The following is a 23,355-nucleotide window of genomic DNA, read 5'->3' on the forward strand; positions in this document are numbered from 1 at the left end:
GAACATTGGAGTCATTTTTCTTTAGCAAGCAGTTTGCAAGTGAGATGCCCGGAGGGACGCGATATTTCTCATGAATAAAACTAATGCACGGATGAGCTTTACGCATTGCTGTTCGTGAATGACATGAGATGCGACGGTTGCTTGTTGTTGCACTTTGTGTATGCATAAACATAAAACTCGCTTCTTCTTCATCTTTATTACGACGCGCATCAGATGCGGTGAAATGTTTCATCGTTTATCGCTACCGTCAGGAATAACAGAGACACGACAAGCGATCTGTTCGCAGAAAGACATCGTTCCATTTAAAGTACCCATTATTCTCCGTACTTTTTTTTACGTTTGAATAACTATAAAGTAATGATAATTTAGACGCGATTAATCTAAAACTAAAAAGAATCTTAACTTTAAAAAGAAAGATATATAACAAAAATTTTAAAAATAAAAATTTATTTTTTCTTTCTAATTTTTCGCGATAAATAGTCTGTGAGATAAAATAATTATTAAGAGAAAATAATTATGAAATTAATCGTATAAATTAAGAGAGTAAATAAATAACCGTAATAAATTAAGAGAAAGATATAAATATGCATATAAATCACATGAATCTAAAAAATTTTTGAGAAGTTTCAATAAGAGATTGCAAGAATCTAGATAATAATGCGCAAATATATAATGTTTAATACACACGCGTGCAAGATGCATTACTTTTTGTATCCATTATTTAAAATCAAATTCTTAGATGAATGAAAATATATAATATAATTTACAATTTAAAAAATCAATGAAATTAGTAGGCTTTTTTTAGAAAAACTGTGCTGTATTAAATCGATATTATTTTTCAAAAATTTTATAATATCTATATTTAAGTTTTTCTTTTTCCTAGGGATATCAATCATCCCCCTCTTACATCGAGCATACATGTTATTCGCTAATAAACGTAAACACAAATCTTTCGGAGTGCTTGATATATACGGATATATATATAGATTATGTAGAGACAATCTAGGCTTATCCGATAGCAATCGAGCCATTATTGAAGATTTGCTTAACGAGAGAGATCCTCTGAGTCGTGCCGCGGGACATAATTCGGATTGTCGAGCTGTTTCGCGTAATCTTGCATTTCCTCCCAACAGGATAACACGATATCGACACGACACCGGGTTATCCTTTCGGCCGTGACAGCTTGCGCACACTTGCGCCGAGGAAGGGCTCGCCCCAGGGAACTTCGATTTTCTGCGATTAACCTTTTATGCGGCGCCGACCACCCGTCTTCCGGTATCCAGCATCCGTCTTTTATATCTTCTCGGGTCTGACAAGGAGGAACCAGCTGTCGGTTCGTCACAACGATGAGATTCACATAAATAAAAAATGGAAGGTCTTCGCATTTAGGTTTACCGGCACGAAGAAAATCTCCATTTTGGTAAGAAGATGTTTTATATAATATGTATAAACATATACATATGTAAAAAGGAATAGATGAGTTGTTAGGGAGAATATAAAAAATTAATAAACATTGCAAATTTATTTTCAAAAATAAATAAGAAAAAATATGTGTGCTCTAGATTCAGCACTTATAAGTTTGTCAATTCATGGGTTGCATCTCTGGATTTACAATCTCTTATTAAATTCTTTACAACTCATATATTTTCATGAACAAGATAAAACTTTATGAAGAATGTTTGATATAAAATTTAATCATACATTTTCATTTATTGCAACAATTTTTACGATCCTATAAAAAAAATCATATCTTCGCAATAAATCTTCATAATAAATATGTTGTAAAGGTAGTGTATACATGTGTATCTGATGTTTGTATAGATTATTTAGAGTGATATACAATTTTCTTATATCTATTATATATATTTTCAACGTACAATTTCCTGGGCAATCTTATCGATTGAATTATGCAAAGGAATATTGCCCATTTTTTTCTAAATTTCTCCTCCGAAACTATTAAACATTAGACTGTACAAAAGACAGCCGATATAAGAATCCACTCACGTTCAGTACAAAAAAAAAACTTGTTTCAAGTGCCGATAAATCTCAGCTTCTGACCGATTCTATTATTGATCCTGCGAAAAGAACGAAGATGAAAGCTGACTTTTCTATCTATAAATTCACACCGAGTAATTACCGAGAAATAAAAGTTAGACACAAGAGGTACAAAGTCGAGTCGCACGTGGTCGATGAAATGTCAAATAGTCGGTGCTCCTCGTGCAGATCTATATGTCGATTCCAATCAATGACGACTGCCATGTGGTCCACGTGTGAGAGAATTCTCAATCAGCTAGAAAATGGCGCATCGACGAGGACACGCCATATAATTCGCTTCGCGCGAGCGTTTCAATTTTTCCCGACTGGCCATCGCGCTCTCCGTCACGAGTGCTCTCGTATCATCCGCTAGATGGGCCGACACGAACGATACTTGACGATAATCGATGGTGATTTGGGAATACGAGCGAAGAATCGTCGAGCGATGGAGATAGAAACCGTGGCTTGAAAACTTTGGCGATCAGCTTTCGTTGTCCATTAATTTTTTAGTCGGTCACAAATTCTTTGGTTGTCAATAACGGTCACATTGGAAGAAGTCCGATATTTCAGACATGACAATATGAAATATTACCGGTTACGACGATTCTTCAAAGTTTTTGCGGAAATTGAAGTAAAATATTGAAAGTTAACAAAGAAGCTGTCACGAAAGGAGACAAATATTCATTAAAGAAGAATTCTTTAGATGCAACCGCGTCACTTAAAAAATTACAATATTTCAAGCAAATAATTAGTAAAAACCAATCTATCACTATTTGACAGAATAAGCATAGTTTTATGAATCTTTGATTATTTGATTTAATTTCTTGCAATTCATAAATAATGAAATAATCCTTAGATAATCTATAATCTATAAATATCACATTGAATTAATAAGATTCATAAGCCTAAGACTTTTAATTTTTTTATAATTTTTTTTCTCTTTCAATTTACATATACTTAACATAAAAAAATAAATATAAATGTCTTATAATCGCAAAAAAAAGTTTCTATAATCATCGATAAAGAAACATTTATGCATTACGTTGATGAGGAGCAACAAGATTCTCCCTACATTACTAAATATCAGTTTTACAGAATAGTGTATAAAATAATACTTGTTCTTCATTATGAAAATTATTAAAAATGCGAATATTTAATAAAAGTGAGAGATGTGTGAATCTTTCGAGACTACTCTGTGTCTGACATTGGGGCCAATAATACGAGCGAGTGACGACACCGCGTGCTACGACGTACAATACCGTATTGTACGAGTGCAACGAAAGCCGGAGTTTGGCTGGCTATTTTCATCCCGAGTTCGGCCGCTCTTTCTCCCTTCCTTTTCCCCCTCCCCGCCTCTCTCACCCTTGATTCTCATCGATTCGCGACCCTCCTTCCGCATCCCTCTTGTGGCCTCGCCACAAAGCAGCCACCCTGTGACACGCCACAAGGTAAAACCGCTCTTATGTGTATCTCTGCGAATCGGCGAAAGCAAGCGAGAAAGAAAGAAAAAAGAAAAAAAAAAGAAAGTAGAAATAGTGCGAAAAGTGCGACCCGTGGCTTTTACCTCGCTAATTTAGTTACCGTTAGCGAAAATAATTGATACAAAAAAAATTACACTCCTGATTCCAAGATTGATCGGCAAAATAAATTTTGCGAACACGAATTACGATATCGTGACTTGCAAGAGGACGCGGTCATGAGAATTGTGATGTTCTGCCATCGTAAATTCTAAGTTACAAGTAACGGAATATTCGAATCAAAATTAAGTGATCGGGGGCAAATTTGGACGAACATTCTGCTAAAGTAAACTATTTGCATTCTCTTGAGTGCATACCGAGGCGGATAGTGATATTCCTGACAATTTTCGGAAACATCACCAGCAAACTCGAGTATAAACCAACTTGAAAATCATGTCTTGCCTTTATCAATGTATAAATTCAAGAAACTGGCAAGTAGTTCTGAAACGAATTATTCCGCGAGCGCCTTCGGAGGAAAGAGAAAAGAGAGTTAAGTTTCCATAATTCTGTAGAGATTTCTGTGCAAATTTGAGTTTTCATCCGTGGCACATTCCGCGTACCATATATATCAATCAATCGGATAAATTGCGCGAACAAGATCGCCCAGTTTTTACTAGGTTGTGCTTAATGACGGCCAATTTCGGGAGAACTGCTGATTCGCGTTCAATCTTTCGGATCCGAAAAGAGATATCGCACAAACGCGTATGTATTTTCACGTAGCTATATTTATGTTTGTCGGATGCTGCAACGAATGTACATGTATAGCGCCGCTTCCATTTTACCTCGTCAGAAGCGTCGATTTTCATGCGGCCAGCTGTAGATCGACAGGCTAGTGTGTTTATTGAAGGCAAACGAAGCGCCCTTTCGTTCCGCTTTATTGCCTGACAGTAGGATCTCTCTCTCTCTTTCTCTCTCTTTCTCTCTCTCTCTCTCTCTTTGCCTCTAGCTTTAGTATATTATTTCCACTCAAGTCTATCATCGGGTTAAAGACCCATCACTCTAAACTATCGACTCTCATCTGGTTTGTTGCGAGATGGAACGCTTCTCGTCGCCCACGCTCCTGAAATATTAACAAATTTGCTTGGTAAAACGTAATCCTATGTTCTGATGGCATATTCTGAAGTAATCTTGCGACTTGTAAAAAAAAAGCGGTAAAATTCCGGCGAAAATACGCTCGTCCTTTTCCCTTGGATATATTTCTTCTACATCAGTTGCGTAAAAATACATAGCGAAAGCATATAGAAAGATATCTGGATACATAAATAGTAATATTTAATATTTAAATATGTATATCGCAATATATGTATATCGCAATATATGTTACGTAGCTTTACATACAAAAGTTGAGATAGTTCACGTAGAAAAATACATGCAAATAAAATATAATAAATATTGTAAAAATTCCTTCTCATGAAAAAAATTGAACATATTTGTTTATTTATGCTAATCATATCTCATAATCGTAAAATAAAATAATTAATTTTCTTCTTGCAAACTTTCACATTCTACTTTTTCAAAAGTTTCAATTTTTTCTATATATTGTAAATATTATATAATAAACATTTTTATAATAAGCAATTTTTACTCTATATTCTAAATATAAAAAAAAATTTATCTTTTTCAAAATTTATGATCAAACTGAATATCCCTATCAAAATTTGATTAGAAGTGTATCGAATATCGTTTTAATACACTTTCATCTAAAAATAACAATGTAAATACGATTATGAGATAATAGCCGATTGCATAGCTTATTATCAGAAAAATTTAAAATTGCGCGTTTTCATGCAAATATTTAATATTCTTGCATCTCTTTTCTTCCGAGCCAACGCAACGCGATGCAATCACCTGCATTGTACCGATATGCAAGTGGATCATTCGTTTATTTGCCACTCGAGACGACTCGTAACTCTATCCAGGGCAATCTAATTTCATTATTCCGATGCGAACGATAAATGTGCTTGCAATTGCAACAGAACCGTCGTCTAGGCGTTGCCGTTGTCTCCGTCATAATGTCGTCGCGACACACATCGTCGATTCACTTCAACGCGAAATCCCATGCATATGAAGGGACGTGCGAAACGGAGTAATGCATGAAATAAATCGATTTTGTTACGCAAACTATGCGACCAAATCTCTCATTCGATATAAAGCGCATCGAAGAAGAGATTAAATCTTCAAGATGGCGCGCTTCTTCGTTATGTCATTAAAGTCAAATAATATAACGATAATAATAATAATATTTTCGCAAATTGAATAGGCGGAGAAACCAGCTGTACATACACAGTTAACGGGAATTAATTTAGGAATATGCACGGAAAGTTAAACACGTGACATTTAAAGCACGCGTTGCGACAAAATTTTAGATACTGCGTACAATGGAAATTTATAAATAATATTTGCTTAATATGTAAACTTTGCGTGGTCAGGATATTATATATATATATAATGTTTGGCCTTCCTACATTCCCTTATAGAGCACGGTTTTTCACGATAAACGGCATTATTGGATAAAATACCATTACAATGTATATGTTGTCGACGTACATACACAAACAAAATACATAAATTGTAAAGTACTCGAGAAGATATTTCCACGAATGAGCAAAATCCGAGATACGATTGAAAGTCATACGATATTCATAACTATACATTTAAAAATTGGATTCCAATGTAAAATAAAACACGATATCGTACTTTATATCGCATTTAAATTACTATACAGCAAATATAGTGAGCGAAGAAAATGTTTGGGATAATTGCTTATGTAACGTAGATGATAAAATCAACTACACTCGCGGGGTCTTCAAGAGGCTCATCGTCACGTCACGTCGTTTCACGACGATCTCGTTACGAGCATCGTTGCATATAACGAGTCTCAAGAATCTGGCGGTAAAAAGTCCCTAATACCCGGAGATCAGCTACGTAATTGCGTAACGCCGCGACGTAATCTTGTTAAAGATGAATTAGACGAAGCACCACAAAGCTCTACGGCCGTGAACTTTTATCGGAAAGAAAGAAAGAAGGGATAACTCGATAGCCATCGTCCAATTGTCATCTTGACACGCGATATTAATCCCTTTCATCATTCATGTCTAGATTTATTACGCATTGCCATGTCTGTTGATTCATTCCAGCTCACAAATTGTAAAAAATATAAATTTAGAAAAATATATGTATATACTTTTTTGACAAACGTTATGTCAGTATGTCAATGTGCATGTGTGTAGTTTTTATTTATATTTTGTATATTTCAAATATATCGATGTATAAAACTTTTAAGTAGATTCATACGAATTTATTCCTGGATGTTTTAGAATGAACGAAGATTTCTCTCTCTTTCTTAGATTGAAATAACCTTTCTTAGACAATTTAGAAACTACTGTAAAATAAAAGTGTTTTATTGTACGTGCTTTCGCTCTAGATATTTACTCATATTAAATAACCTTTTCGCAATGTTACGCATTTTGTCAGCTCTGAAAAGGAGTACATAACACGAGTTACAAGGATATATATGCAAGGACATTTTACGACATGTATTACAACTACACACGTTACATCGTCATACTACACATAATGCGGCATGAAACATGCTCCCAAGTGAACTTGAGAAGTATGCACTGTATGGAAATGTAACAGTAAACCGTTTTTCATAATGAGGATAAAAGCGCAACGCTCTTTTCGACAATATAAAATCGTGAATTAGATGCAAATTGTCGCTTAAAGTAGAGGGACAAACAGATTAACCCTGTGAAAGTGCGCTTAAAAAAAAGCACCGACTATCTCATCCTGAGAAAATAAAATGATAAAAAAAGGAGAGACGGAAAAATTTTTAAATAAATAAATATTATAAAAAATTCACATATATACTGTTATATAAAATTTTCTCTCTCCTTTTCTTTTTAAATAAATGTAATTATTTTGAATAAATGTAATTATTAAATTTTATGATGAATTTTAACTCGCCTTCATCGCTTAGCATTATAATAGATTTATTAAGATAAAATATGTTAATTTCATATTCTACGCGGATAATCAAATACCTCAACAGTGCAACTCGGCAGTTGAATACAAACTGGTCACATTACTGTTTATGCATTAATATTTTGCAGAAAAACATCTCTCAGAATATATGTATATTTTTAAAACGTTGTTGCACATCGCTCGTTGCCATCTGTATATACATTTTAATAACAAGAAGGAAAACGTTCTGGAAAAAAAATATTTTCTCAAGATTTCCGTATAATTCCGAATGAAAGTTTTAGCTCGCGAACATTGGAAAATAAAAATGATTCTTGCGTTGAAACATCGGAAAACTCGTACGTATGATCAGTCAGTAAATAAAGAAAATTGTTTCGAATAATTATACGGGATGCAAGTAATTAACGAGACGCTTAATTAGGCAACGTTCGCAATCACAAAAGCGAACGACCCGCGTCGCGCGGAATATTTTGCTTTTTATATTAATCAAATATTAATGAGACAATATCCGGGTTGGTTTGCCGAGTGTATAACGACGTCACGGTTGTTAGCGATTTACCACGATCGAAGCGGATCGTGACGTGAGTGCCGAAGTTGTCGCCCGCATGTTTAGTGATGAAACAACGTGCTCCGACCGGGATAATTCACTCAGCTTCAATCAATCATCAATCACGCGCTGCTAATCCTGGATTCCGATCGAATGCGATCTGCACAGTTGATAAAGCTCTCGCTTAATTTCAGACAATTTAATTCTCGACGCGATATAAAAAGACGACTTTATTTTATTTCGCGTCGACGTAGGGCGAGCACGATTCTTCCACGTTCCATTTTATGTCCGATACGTCGAAGGAAAAATGCGCCGATAAATCAGCAGTATCCGCAAAACGTTTCTCCTTTTCTCAAAGGTTTTCTTTTCTCTCGTTTTTTATTTATTTTCCTTATCGTTAAGGCTATTAACACAAAATTACACTCGATAGCAGAATCAGAATCATAAAAAGCCCGTGCGTATCACTTTATGGACCTCTAATTAGTGCCACAAAAATTAGATAAAAAATGGATAAAAAAATACGTATCTTTTTGTCAGCTTTTTCTATAAAGTTGAAAGCTTCTGAACGGTCCACAGATCGCTGTTTCAATTTTAACTAGAGAATAATGCGAAGAATCTGAAACCGCTGTTATAAAGTTGTCGATGGAAATGACTTTCGTCAGTTTCAACGTGAAAACGAGAGTAGTTACAGCTTCTCTTCATCTTCATCTTGAAGGAAAGCCAACCGCTTCTCGCCATGAGAAAACTCATTACATCGAAGTTTGCGATGTAATATTCCAACCGCAAACGTGCTCTGCAGATTTTGAAAAAGAAACTCGAGCACAAAATTAATGGATCTATAATTTTAATTTAAATGAATTTAATTTAATTCTCGAATTTAATTGATAAATACATTTATCTCAAAACTAGTTTTCTGCGCTCAAAATTAATTTAATTCATAAGTCGAAATTTTCGAAAATTCCATTTCGAATTTTGCTGCACGAGAAACACCGGCCTATTTTCCAGTTATCATTTTCCATCACAGAAAAGGGGACAGGAGGATGGGTCAACAACTATGCTCACTGCGAACTCGTACTATACAGAACGCTATGTACGTGTGTATGTATATGTGTGTATATTCGCGTGTACACATATATGTGAAACATGAGACAGTCTGTCAGCGACAAGTGGACGGAAGGGTCAGATGTTTTGTGCGACGATTTATAGGCCTATATGCACGTGCTTGGTATATATACGAGTATATGTGTGTGTGTGTGTGTGTATGTGCACGCGAGTATATATTTATACTTATACAAAATATTTTCGATATATTTTCGCAAAGTGCACGCCAAAGTCCGGAACTTTGCAGAACCTCATTTAAACTGTCACGAGCAGCGTAAGAAAGAAAGAATAAATGTAGTGACTACTAGATATAAAAATCGGGCGGAAAAAGATCTCTTTTCAAAAAAGAAGACCATGCGAAAAGCGAGAAACACGAGAGAATTTAATTTTCTAGCAATCTAAGGAAGAGAGAAAAGAGATGATTTGCGCCGATATAGATCTAAGTCATATAAGAGAGTATATTGCATTATCTTTTTTTTTTTTAATTAAATATCAGAAAAGAAGAGCAAAAAATTTGCAAAATTTTATGATTCTAATGAATAATTATCATTAATTTGCAAAATTACATATAGAATTAATTGAATTGATGTAATATAGAAACACGATGGCTAGAAATCACATTTCAGCATAGAAAAGAAAAGAAAAAAAAGAGGTGCGCTATTAGTAGTGTAAACTTTATTGAAGTGATAAGTATCTTGACTCATAAGATCAAGTAAAGTAACTGATAGCTGTATAAAATAGATCAATGCGTAGTAAATTTTCAATAAGTTAACAGTCGCGTTTTGATAATTTTACTAGTACAGTAATCAAGTATGTCATTTTATGAGAGATTTTATATTTAATAAAGATACATCTGATCTAAATATAATTATAATTATCTAAAAATTATTTATTATTTAAAATTATGCAAAATTTTTTGCTCTTCTTTTCTGATATTTAATTTAAAGAAAAAAAAATAATGCAATATCACTCTCTTATATGGCTTAGATCTATATCGACACAAATAATCTCTTTTCTCCCTTCCTTGGATTACTAGAAAATTATAATTATAATTATCTAAATATAATAAGTAAAATTTATATATATATATATATATATATATATATAAAGAGAGAGAGAGAGAGAGAGAGAGAGAGAGAGAGAGAGGCAGAAAGAGAGAAAGAGAGAGAGAGAGACAGAGAAGTGGTTTAAATAATAACTTGGACATATTTTTTTTTAAATATGTAATTAAATAAAAATATATAATAATATGATATTATAATAATATGATATTAAATAAAAATACAAAAATTACTTTACTATTGGCTCATTTATCAATCGATTTTATTTACATTTCGTCTATTAATTTGCGTCACGCTCTTAGCGAATCATTTATAACAGATGGATAATGACGACTCAGCAAAATTAATTGCGCGCGAGATAATATTGCCGTAACAGAGTCAATACATGCGGTTTTTGCTCCCCGCCGATAGCCAAAGATATGAAAGAGCGAGTTAAACGATACGTATGGACTTCCTCCTCGATAAAGTGACCGATGAAAACCGCACGACTCGATAACGATTTGCGAGCTGAAAAGCGATTGTTGCGGCCCGTTCTCATACACATGAATCACACCATATTATAAAACTAGAATAGCCGTGGAAATAAATCTTATTCACCTTAATCGCACATACGTGAATACATATATATGATTAGGTCAATATATGCAAATAAAAATAATTAATGCAGCTCTGCATCCAGTGCAGTTCTACATCTGAAAGAAAAAAACCAACAAGGTTACATCTCTCTCTCTCGCAAAAATATTAGTGTTTCTCTCGCAAAATTATTTCGCAAAGGTATTTCAAAAAAATTCCTTCGAATAACGTTCATAAATAAAAAAATACAGTGAATTTTTAATCATACTAAAACATAAATATAGAGTATAATATTGTTAGAGATTTATTGTCGTAATATTTCGAATTTAATAAATTAAAATAGTTCTAAAATTAAAAATCATTATTTTTGTTATAGTAATCACATATCGGTTTTAGTTGGTCGAGTGTAAAAATTTATGATTCTTAATTTTTTAATATTCCGACTCTAAGAACATAACATGTGTATATAATAAAAGTACAATAAAAATAACTCATTTCTGTCAGCAGTACAAAGCTGGATACATATATACAGTTCACCTACGGTACAGTTGCTTTCTGGAATGACAGAATGCGGGTTTTTGTCTCCTTGACAAAATGACATTTTTTTCTTGCGCTGATTTGGCCTCGGTATAAGATAATAAGATATCTAGGAGACCTGAGAAATATGAAATTAGCTAAAGACGCTCAATCCGAATAGAACGTTACCGGTATAAATCTGTCCCAACCGGTTTTATTAATTTGCCATTCCCTTTTTTACGTAATGCACGTTGCGTAGTCCGCTCTTCCTTGTCAATATCTTCGTTAACGAAACGTTGTGCAACGCCAAAGAAGTAAAGAATTAATTCTCGCCACGTAGCTCTACCGCGCACACGCGATATCACGAACTCCCGTTATTACCTTCATTACAATGCACCTAATTAGAATTGCTCATCTCGTGTCAGTGAAAGGTATGTAGAAAACATAAAGATAAGATCTATGAGTAAAGTTAATGAGTCATCAAAATATTATTCTAAAATAACGATTTACGAACTTTATGCTTTGAAATTTGCAAATTTCGAGAAAGGAAACGATTTCAATAATAATAATTTGTTCATTTTGATTCTAGTAATAATCAGAGGAAAATAAAATGTTAAGAGTGAAATAATAAAGTAAAATAAAATGTTCAATAAGTAATAAACCAATCGTTTAATTTTCTTAAATTATTATCATTTTAAAGTTTATTTTTAAGTTTATTTTTAAAGTTTAAAGTTCATTCTACATAATAATAAATAATACAAAATTAATCTTGATAATGTAATAAATCTAAAGAAAATGGATCTTCCATATCGATTGGAAATTTTAGCATTAAAATTAGAGTTAACTTTCCGTTAATTAATAATAACTATTGAGAAAGTTTCGAAATAATTAAAACATGAAAATATGAAATACTTTTGATTATAGCAAGTTTTTAAAGTTTCTGCGGAAATTAAAATAAAATATTGAAAAAAGAATACATATTATGTTCTAAAAGAACAATGATCTAAAAGGCAAGGAGATGAATCGAAATTGAGAATTTTGACAAATCCTTTATTCAATATTAATACAATATTAATATAGTATAAATAAAAAATATCACCTTTTTGACATAATTTTGCATGAAAAAAAAATTTGCAAGATTTTTTTTGTATCAAGTACATTGAAATACAACTGAAATACTTTTTTCTCTAATAGAAAAACATTTAAAAATAATATACGTCTTTCTCTTTTATTTAAAATTATTTTCGAAAAGATAGATATGCGAGAATATTCTACTTTTTTTTACTTTAAAATTATTTCGATTTTAATATCAATAACGAATGTTTGACCCGAACCCGATACCGGGCACGTATGAACGAAAGTGCAGACTGGTCGAAGAGACCGACATAGGGGTGCAAGCATATGACGGGAGCGACCTGGGTTATGTTGCATCGTTGTAAAATGCATTTCGCCATCGCGATCGCAAAATACCATGTGATAAATACGGTGCGAATCATTTTTCGTCTATTAGATTCATTGGTCAGGCAACGAAAATAATCGTTGATATATCGTGACGTGCGCAAATTTTACATATCGTTGATAGGCTTGTTTTAAATTATCGGGCGAATTTCGGGATGAGATAAAAAAAGATATCATTTCACGAATTTGACGAATGTAAATCAGTGTGATTAAAATGACAGATGATAAAGTTAAAAAAATGTTTCAACTTTGCGTAAATAAAAATTATCGATAATCTAGCAAAAATAGTTGATCATTAATTTTTCTATCCATGAATGAATAGTTTTGATCGCTGTCGTTACGAATATGATAGAATGTCCAAATAGATCTATCCTACTTGTTTTGATGTCGCAGATGTCAATGTTATATTCAAGATATCGTATCGATATCTTGAATCGAATACTATGTGTCACTCTATATTCGAAATAGAACAGATTTAAAAGAATACATTAATTGTGGATTAATCGTTTTTAATCGTTTTTAATCGTTTTTAATTCTAAAAAAAATTCCAATTTAAAAAAAAGATTTGAAAGATTGATTATAATTATTGTATGTCAATGAAATTTCGCATAAATTGTTGCTTACATAAATATTTAGATGACCCATGTAAAAATAGTTGAGCTTTATATTATTCTTTCTATTATTCCTTTCTTCGCTTCTTTTTATTATTCCTTTCTTCGCATATAAATAAATAAAGTACTATCTATGAAAAACCATTTCAGACATTTCCCTTGCTAAATAAAAACTCATTACATTAGAATAAAAATAAAGAAGAATGAGATAGCGTATGTAAAATTAAAGATTCAAATAATAGCGCTGCAAAATAATGAATATTACAAGATGAGAATTACAAAATTATGTGCGAGTAATTTGAATAATAAATTGAAAAATCCATAAATTAGAAATCCATAAATTCTCAAACTCGAACGTACATATAACATATACGCGAGATAAATCGCTGTAGCATTATATTCCCTGCTTACTAATTAAAGTGGCGTATTAATTAGAATTTCATTGTAAAATTAAGCCACTGCTATAATTCTACAACGAGTTGAAAATTACTTTAATAGAGCTGGGAAATTCACGATTATGACTAAATGCGAAACGTTCCATTTCCGAAAGCGACGGAGATAAATTCACACCATTCGTGGACCGAACGACCACCCAATTGTACCTTGTCACCGAGATGGACTCCAAATTTTCTCGTCAATATGATATCGAGGGAGGGTGAGCCGAAGTTTCCTCTGCTAAAACGCTTCATGGGAGGTCGGCACGCACGCACGCACGCACGCATTTTATAAAAACGTGCGCGCACTTTTCAACAGCGTCGCCGCTTCTCATATCGCGGTAGAGTGGTTTCTAATTCGGATAGATGAAGGAAGAACGAGTACGAGTGCGTCAAGGATGGAGCGTTTAACTATTGGTCGACCCGTTATTGACTGGATTTATGTATCTGTGTCTGTCACGACGAAGAGAGGAAGATGACCGGTATCTCGTGACGCGAGAAGGAACTGGATGTGTTACAGCACATCGGCCCCATTAGTCCCGTAAACATTTACGAAAGATCAATGAAGTTTCGGGTAAACACACGCAAAGGCAACTCTCGTGAACCGATTTCCTTACACGACGAATCGCGGTATAGAAAAGAAATTAATGTTTGTATATAAATGATTTCATCTATAAAGAATCCATGAAAAGAAATTATTTTTTATTTTTTAAATTAATAGATGAATTAATATATATATATATATATATATTTTTTTTTTGTTAAGGATCGAAATTAAAAAAAAAGAAAACAAAAGTTTACGTTAATATCATTAAATTGCAAAATGTGGGCGAGGTTACCGGAAAAAGGCCGCGTTGCCCTGAGGGAATTGAGTGTCTCTACTTATAATTAACCCCAAACTCTATTATCAATATGCTATCAAAGGTCCGAAGATAGCTAGAAGCGGCATGCACAAAAGCAGATTAACGATTTAATGAAGAGAGAGAGAGAGAGACAGCGGGACGAAAGTTCTCCTGCTTTTCCTTCGTTATGAACATTCTCGGTGCGATTTTATGATATAAAAATTTTCACACGTGATTTTGACAACAAAGGGAATATCGTATACAACGCGCGTAGCGTGAAAATATCAAGAAAAAGAATGAAATATTATACGATATCTCTCTATATAAACTGTACATCGATGTTAATTGAGTAGAGATATTCAGTTATATATAACTGTGGGATGACATATGTCACTCGGCAGAGATTATATTAATCTTTCATTGTATATAATACTGTAAGCATAAAAACTCATGATCCAAAAACCTAACGAAATCAAAGTGGAAAATAAATCAGAGGCGAGATTAAAGCGCATAACATTGTCGATAGTCCTCGATCACAATATTTATAATCAGCTTTAAATAAAGCAATGATATATTATAGTTGTCTCGTATGAAAACAGAAAATTAATTAAATTTATTTATATATTATATATATATATATATATATATATATATATAACATATGTAATATATAAATAATATATATAATATATATATAAAATATATATATAATATAATATATATATAATATAAAATATACAAATAAAAAATAGAAATTCACCGACGATTCGAAATGTAAAAACATAATTTTTATTACCTCATTTTGTAGAAATATTTTTTTAAATTGCTATTAAATTTCTAATTTCTAATTTCGAGCGGGTATAATTTGAAAGAATTTAATCCTATTTGAAGGAATTTAAGCTTAAATGTCTAGAAACACGTCGTGTCAAAATTCCGCGTATATCGCAAAATCAACAGAGTTACGAACATGTTATAAACATTTCTCGTTAGTCGAACAGGCCTATGCAAGCCATCCCCCCGTGATGAGCTACCCCCCGAGGCGTTCACCTGCTCTTCTCCCGGGGATGCAAACTCGATCGTTACTGGAACGTATCCAACGCATAGATACGTTTACGTATGGAGAGCAAAAGCTACATGCCAGCCTCTGTGTTTTCGAGGGAACGCGCTCGTATAATAAGAGGCTAATGATAGTAACAACTGTAACAGAGTCAGAAAGCTGAAAATACGAATAGAGTAACGTGCAAACATACGCATAGCTGGGCGGTGAATCCGAAAAAGTTGCGAATTTAGCGAATCGCGCTCGAATCGATCCGAAATCGTTTCGAACGAAATCCTTAAGGTAAAAATTTCCTTTCTCGGAACGGAAATTTTTATCGCGTATCTCGGTTTTCCTTTCCCGAGCTAATGCATCGTCAAAAGTTGAGAAACGACGTTTCGTCTTTCTCGCGAAGGCTAATCGATTCTAGTCAATGATTCATCGCGATCTATCGTAGACGTAACAGTGGAAAAAATTAACGAGTCACTCAACGCGTCCCGATGTCTCCGATATCAAGCAACAGGAAGTAACCGACGCGTCGCGCAGGATGACCAAAATTTACCAGGAGTCCACGATAACAGTATCGTAATAGTATCGATAATAGTATCGTGCTACTCACCATATGAAGTCCTTGCAGTGGCTGCAGAAGGTGGGCTGCTTGAAGAACCTTGGCATGAAGCTGTGATTCTTGACCATGTAAACATTCTTCTTCTTGAGAGCGCCCTTCCGGCCCCGCAGTTTATTGGCGAAGGTGTTGTCGCCGGTCCCGAGGGAGTCCTCGCACGTGTTCTCCGGATCGTCCGCCATGGTGTCGCCGCCGCTGATGCCGCTGCTACTGATCGACGATCGATCGACGTCGATGATGCGTCCCGAGCTACGCGAGCGACTCCTCGCCGGGGACGACGCCGACCTTTCCGGAGCCTCGTCCGCGGTTCGCGTCCGAGAGGCGAGGCACTCGGTTCTCCCGATGAACGGAAAGCTGCCGACGACGAGGACGACGGGGACGACGGCGACCGGACTCGCGCGCGGAAGCTGTCACACGGCGCACCGACCGACGACGGTATGTCTCGCGCGCGCGGTGCTTGACGGATGACGGAGAAGGGGGTGTGAGAAAGAGGGCGAGGAGGCGGGCTGGAGGGGACGGAGAGAGCGAGCGAGAGAGACGACGGGACGATTCGACGCTCTCCGTCGACGTCAGCGCGCGCGGTTCGCTCGAGCTGTCCAGCGTGCCTAGGTGCCAGGTAGCGTACTCTCCTGCTGCGTACGACGGTGACGGCGACGTTGCTGACTCTCCTCCCTCTCGCGGCTCCACTAGACGCTACGCCCTCGCTCCGATCGTCTCGCTCCAATTTTGCGCGGGAATCTCTCCTTCTCTCTCGCGCGCCTCGCGCTCGCCCGGCATCCACTCGACTTGGACTCTCTCTCTCTCTCTTTCATTCCTGTGAAATACGTCCTTTTCGCCTTCCCCTCTCTCGCTTCTATTCTACACTTGTCCTAGCGATTACTGTATTGTACCTCACTGTCTCTCTTTCTCTCTCTCTCTCTCTCTTCCGCTCGCTCCCTCTATCGGCCAAACTCGAATCGCTCCTCCTTGTTCGACTCGCTCACTTGTCTCGTTTCCCTCAACGATTTTCTCTCTCCCTCTTTCTTCCCCTACTCGCTCGCTCCAATTCCTCTCGTCTCTCTCCCGGATTAGCCATCGCGTAACGTCGCGCTCTCTCTTTTCCTCGTCCGTCTCGCGGCGCGAAGGCTGCGCCTCCATTCTTTCCCTCTCTCTCTTTTCCCCCGCCTCGAAGCGTGGAAGCCGCGCGCGCGGACCACCTGATAATTTTAGACTCTCGGCGCAGCGGCTCGGCACTGCTCAGCCTGCGCCGCGCACTCGAATATCGACATTCGACCAACGACGGCGGCGGCCACGAGAGCCGCGAGTCGCACGCGGCGAGATCCGCGAGGGGGGTGACGGGGGATGGCGAAAGAAAAAGCGCGTACGATATTTCCCCTTTCTTGCTCGCTTCCTTCCTTCCTTCCTTCCTTCCTGTAGGTGTCCGCGTCGCGCTCTTCCCTTTCGTCCCCGCGAGCGGGGGAAGGATGATGGCGGCCACCCCTCCCGCTTAACCAGACTTTCGCGCGTGTCCCTTTTCCCTTTCCCTTTCTCCTCTCCTCTCTCTTGTTCGAGCGCGGATGCTCGATCGGGTGCTGGACCGAAAACCGGGACGCGAGACACGAGATGGAGATCAAGTCCCTGCGGGTGGACGATTCTATCGGCGATTTAACATGCATACGCGGCAACTTCACGCCGCGTCGCTCGGATCTTTTCGACTCGCCCGCGGAAATGCACGAGGCGCTCCGGGCGCTCGTTCGTCGATCAGCTGTCCGCCGCGAGCGGTGATCGCGGTCCAGCGTCAGACGCCGTCCAGTGTCAAACGGTGTCGGATCATCTCGCATTCTTGGTGTCACGGCTTCCAAAGGGATGAACTGCGAGATCGCGTACGCGCGGGATTTACATCTCATTTCCTGAAAACACATTCATAATATATCTTATAAATATTTATATTTTAATTAAAATTCTATTCATCCGTGTTGGCTTTACTTTAATCGCGGAACCATTCATTCTTACTCCGATATTTTACTGTTTTTTTTTATACATTTAAAATGCTTTTTACAATGTCTAATTTCAATAGTAATCTCTCTTTCAAATATTTCTTAGATGTAAAAATTATAGCGTACAGTCAAAAATTAGATTACTTACGGATAAAAATCAGATACATAATTTTACAGCTGATATATGCCAATAATAAATTTTTACGTTCTTAACATGTGTCTAAAGTATATTAAAAAAATATATAGAAAAGTCTCTAGCTTTAGCCTGAGACAGACTTTACACGTGAACGGCAGAATGATAATAAAATCGATGACACGGAATTTCACCAAGGGAGGATTGGCCGCGCGTGCCACGATGATAGAATAATGTAACGCGATTTTACTCGATGATAATGCGACGAATTTATGCGAGCCTCATCTGTCGAGTTTCATTCGGACCGATAAAGTATCTTGCTCATCAAGAACCGGCCATCGTTCATCCCATCGATCGTGGTTTCTCCCTTGGAAGACGCAGAAATATGGACTAAGCCGCGTTTAGAAAAGAAAGCCGCAGAGAGAGATGAGATAGAAATCGGTACAGCTAAAAGTCGCCAGGCTCGCAACTTGTAATGCGTTTCGTTGGAGAGACGACTTATAGTTTGAGCCTAAGCCGGTCAACCGGAAAGACTGTAACCCAAGTTGTGACGCGCGGGTCAATAATACCCCTGGGCTATTTTTAATAACCTGACCATGCACAGGGAGAGAGAGAGAGAGAGAGAGAAAGTTGTGTGAGCGCGAGCGCCCACACACACATACACTCGTGGAAAGTGTGCACGTCCTGTGTCCCAGAATGTCCGCGGGACATCCTACAGGACCACGCAAGTACCGAGAGTAAAAGGTTCATCCCCGATTCAGGACATGCTTCTCCCACGCAAATCAAGCGCTCATCTATTTAGAAAATTGTCCGATAAATATCTTTCTCTCTTTCTCTCTCTCTCTCTTTATCCGGGTGGCAATTAATTATCAATTAACGTTAAACTGAAATATTAGTCTGAAATTTTAATCAGTCTTAATTACGCGATTATCGCGTAATTAAATATGTTAGAAATTTCGATTACAAGTTTTTGAGCAAGAAATTAATTTTGATTTTTTCCAAAACGTGACTTTTGAACGTTCCATTAACGTAATGACATTTTTATCTCGTACACGATTTAGCGATTAGAAATGTTTGCGCATTTTTTATCCTGGAATTTTTACGAGGGAGAACGTGGCGGTTGTGTCACGCGAAAGCCATGACATTATGCGATGCTGCGGGATGAAGGGATTTTCGAGATGGATTTATAACGACATGAAATGGTTCGGTCATTTTCCTACGTCCGTCGAATCCTCATCCCCGCGAATTCCCGCGGATTATAGCGAGCGATTCGATCGATCGAGCACGTTGCCAATTGTATAATTCGCTCGAGAAATATTTGCATGCGATATAATACGCGCCTATACGGTCATCTGCATTCTTCGTCGATACTCTATATTATTCATGCGCGATAATATAATGCAGATTATCAAATTACAAAATTCACATTTATGCGCTAATCAAGTTTTGATAGAAACGTAAATTTTCGCATGCACCAGCATTTTCGGACGACTAAAGATTTACATACGTAATTTTCCCTCAGTGTATCGCATTAAAGTAATTTGTGATTTGCATAGATCCCAAATTAAATTCAGGAGAGATATTATAAATCCAGTATACGAGGAAATTTATATACGACACATATGCACACTATTATATGAATTGTAGAGTGTGTTTACATTGTGTAAATAAGATTAGTAGTAATTTGAATGCATATTTTTTAAGATATTAATAGATGAAAACACTGTTAAATTAATTGGTATATATTATCTATTAGATAGCTCAGAGATTAATGAATAAAACAAAAAGAATACAAACAATATTAAGCAATAATATTTATAAATAAAAAATAATTATTGTTTTAGGTATTATATATTCTTATGAAATATGTGAAAACATACACATATAATAGATTTACATGATTTTAATATTTAATTGGCAGTCAGAAACTTTTTATAATTTTTTTTAATCTTAAGGGTTTCAGTTAAAAATAAACGCATCGATTTTCGAAAAGGTAATGCATAAACGATGTTGCTGTAAAATTAATTTTGTGTATTATACAATGTATATTTTATTAAAACTGATTATTTATTGAAAATTTATTTTCAATAAATATAATATCAAATTTACTTTAATCATAATTCTTGAAATATAAAACTGCAATGTACGAATTCTATTGCAGTTTATAATTTGCTATATAAAATATATTGTATAATCACACAAGATTTCGAAAACAAATAAATGCTGAAAGGTTTCAGTACGTAGAATAACTATATTAAACGAAAATAATGTTATTAAATAATGTTATTAATAATGTTATTAAGTATATAAATGTTATTAAGTTGAACAATTTTATTAAGTTGAAATCCCCCCATTATATTATTATATTAAATTGAAATCCATTACATTATTATATTAAGTTGAAATTTATATATAATAATAAAATTTTACGAAACATGTCGGGGAGGAGGAAATATCCTTTAGATTTCAATACTATTACCATCTAAATTTATTAATTACTAAAATAACTATTTATTAACAAATATACTTGCCATTTTTTTGACTAGTACCGTCATTAATATTGATAATATTTTGATGTATTTGACGAGGAAAATCATTCTTCTCGAATAACGTCGAAGATTTGAACATTATGAGATGGCAGTATTGCATGGCCGATCTCATCGATAACTTCCATGGCATATAAAATACATAGACGATGCATTAGCTGCCGACATGAGCACGAATATAAGGAATAGAAATAGACACAAGTAAGGTGCATTTTAAAATGCGACCTTAACTCGAAATGCGATCTTCTTCGATTCCTTTTTTCGAGTAGACTCGGTTTAGCTTGTGATGCTCAATCATATCTTTTGGGTAATATTTTGAATTGTCCGATACACACACACATTAAAATTTTTATTTACGCTCTTTTCCATCCCCCCCCCCCCCCGTCAACTTACAACAGATCTTCCTTCATTGCAGAATAAACTCTATCTATATATTTTATATGCTATGACAACTTTCAACAGGGACGGGATAAAATACTTGATCGCCTCGTGTTTAAACTAATCTCCCTTTTTCTATCCAAAAGACTGGTACTGCAAAACTAAGAAAATTTCCAAGTAATTAAATATTATATTTCATTATCTTTTAATAACTAATGAAATATCGCACAAAATGAGAATAAATGCTTTTTCAAGTTTTGAATTTCCAGCAAGAATTCTGAGGGGCGCTCGCAGATTTCTTTACGCTCCTTTGTGATGATGCGTCACCGATTCAAAGATCTATCAGCTGTGTTCAAAGTTGGCGGATCGTGGATTGCTCGTCGTGTCTTTCGATAAATCGCGTTATCGATTTTCCGAAATGCCGAATTTCACGAAATGGCATTTCGCGCTACTTGTTATCACGTGCGTGTCCTTTGGTAAGTGATAAAATTTCGATCGTTCCATCTTTCTCTTCTTTTTCACCCTTTGTTATTCCCTGTAATATTTTTATCGCAGGCCACGCCCTGGAATGTTACGTTTGCACGGATCAGGAGGGCAATCAGGATAAGTGTCTCAATACTATTAAAACCTGCGAGCAGGGACAGGATTCTTGTCTCACGGATATCAGATGGGGCAGTAAGTTTAGTTTTCTGCATTTTACACGCAGTCTTTTTTTTTTGAGGTTATGTGAGCTTTCGCTCAAACACGTTCTCTTTATCTGTATCTTTTAACTTAAATCAATTACTATTGATTATTATCGACAATTATCGTTTAATCATTTTTGTATTGAAGTCGATAAAAAAAACATTTAGTTAATTGGAGTGTTGATATCTTTATCTTGAATAACAATGCAAAGAATATTAGAAGCAACACGAGTACCTTATTTTTATCAGTTTTGAAGAGGAAAATCAAATCAAAGAGTTATCTCTAAATATAATAAGTTGATACAATATGCTTGATGTTAAATTTTTATACAATAAAATTTTCTTAACAACATGACAAGTTTAATGTTTGTTATAGGTAGGCCGTATTGGACTCAGGGTGCCAAGAAACAATTTTACGTATCTAAAAGATGCGCCACTAAAAAGGAATGCGAGAGATCACAGCGGAACAGTATGTCTGATTGTACTTATATCTGGTATCTAGACTGGCAGTGTTTTTCTTGCTGTCAAGGTGACAGATGTAATTATTACGTTATTGTAAGTATTATTTAAGTATTATTTTTCTGCGCTTATAATAATTTGGAACACAATTTATATAAGTAAATACTTCATACTTATTTCAGTCTGCTGGAAACGAAACGAAACTATATAGGGGAATATTTGCCATAACAATTTTGATCTCATTGTTGGGCATATTGAGGTTTTAATGACAATGATTTTGCAGAAATGATTGAGGTTGACGTTTTAGTCAGCTAACAAGTAATCAATCTCAACATTCCAGACTGGCAGATGAAAAATCTTTTTCTTTACAACGACGATAACTGACAAATATTACATGCAAGATAATTTTACATTTTTCTAATATGTCTGAATGCGTCTGATTACATTTCAGAAATCTGATTTTTTATGTTGTATACAGTCTTGTCTCGCAATATCGTTTCATAATGATAGTTTTAAAATAAGTGTTCACATTCACGTAAATTATTCAGGCAAACGTAAATGCATTTATAGTAGATAATACAGCCACAAATATTTATCGAGTTTAAATCTCTATATCTGATCTTAACACTATATTGTAAGACATTTAATCCGTCCATTTGAAACAATGTTTCATTTGTTATAATATATACTATATATATATATATACGTATGTAAAAAATTCGTGCCTATTTTAACAAATATTATATATACACAAAAAATGTTATATATACATAATATGAATATTCGTCCATTTTTCAATAAAATTATATTTATATTAATAACAACTAGTGTTTAATCGTATAAT

At 35.3% G+C, this 23,355-nt stretch overlaps 2 protein-coding genes across 3 annotated transcripts in view; one reads left to right on the forward strand and one right to left on the reverse strand.

Moving 5' to 3' along the window:
* The window catches only part of LOC105256106 (protein kinase C, brain isozyme), a 55,780-nt gene extending 38,290 nt beyond the window's left edge, over window positions 1-17,490 (reverse strand). For both annotated transcript variants that reach the window (XM_011265773.3, XM_011265772.3), the window contains exon 1: window positions 16,331-17,490. In XM_011265773.3, coding sequence (XP_011264075.1) covers window positions 16,331-16,518 — 188 coding nt within the window. In that variant the 5' untranslated portion in view covers window positions 16,519-17,490. The remainder of the gene's footprint in view (window positions 1-16,330) is intronic.
* Window positions 17,491-21,670: 4,180 nt separating this feature from the next.
* Window positions 21,671-23,190, forward strand: LOC105256105 (prostate stem cell antigen). Its single transcript, XM_011265770.3, has 4 exons — window positions 21,671-21,845; window positions 21,925-22,044; window positions 22,429-22,607; window positions 22,694-23,190. The coding sequence occupies exons 1-4, from the start codon at window positions 21,788-21,790 to the stop codon at window positions 22,775-22,777; spliced, it is 441 nt and encodes a 146-aa protein (XP_011264072.1). The 5' UTR covers window positions 21,671-21,787; the 3' UTR covers window positions 22,778-23,190.
* The last annotated feature ends 165 nt before the right edge of the window (window positions 23,191-23,355 follow it).

Source organism: Camponotus floridanus, unplaced genomic scaffold (genome assembly GCF_003227725.1).
Source record: "Camponotus floridanus strain SB8 unplaced genomic scaffold, Cflo_v7.5 scaffold19, whole genome shotgun sequence".
NCBI classification, from domain to species: domain Eukaryota; kingdom Metazoa; phylum Arthropoda; class Insecta; order Hymenoptera; family Formicidae; genus Camponotus; species Camponotus floridanus.

Coding starts and splice junctions, on each gene's coding strand:
- LOC105256105 (XM_011265770.3), top strand. CDS start 21,788: ATGCCGAATTTCACGAAATGGCATTTCGCGCTACTTGTTATCACGTGC. Junction 22,045..22,428: donor CACGGATATCAGATGGGGCA/GTAAGTTTAGTT, acceptor TGTTTGTTATAG/GTAGGCCGTATTGGACTCAG. Junction 22,608..22,693: donor GATGTAATTATTACGTTATT/GTAAGTATTATT, acceptor TACTTATTTCAG/TCTGCTGGAAACGAAACGAA.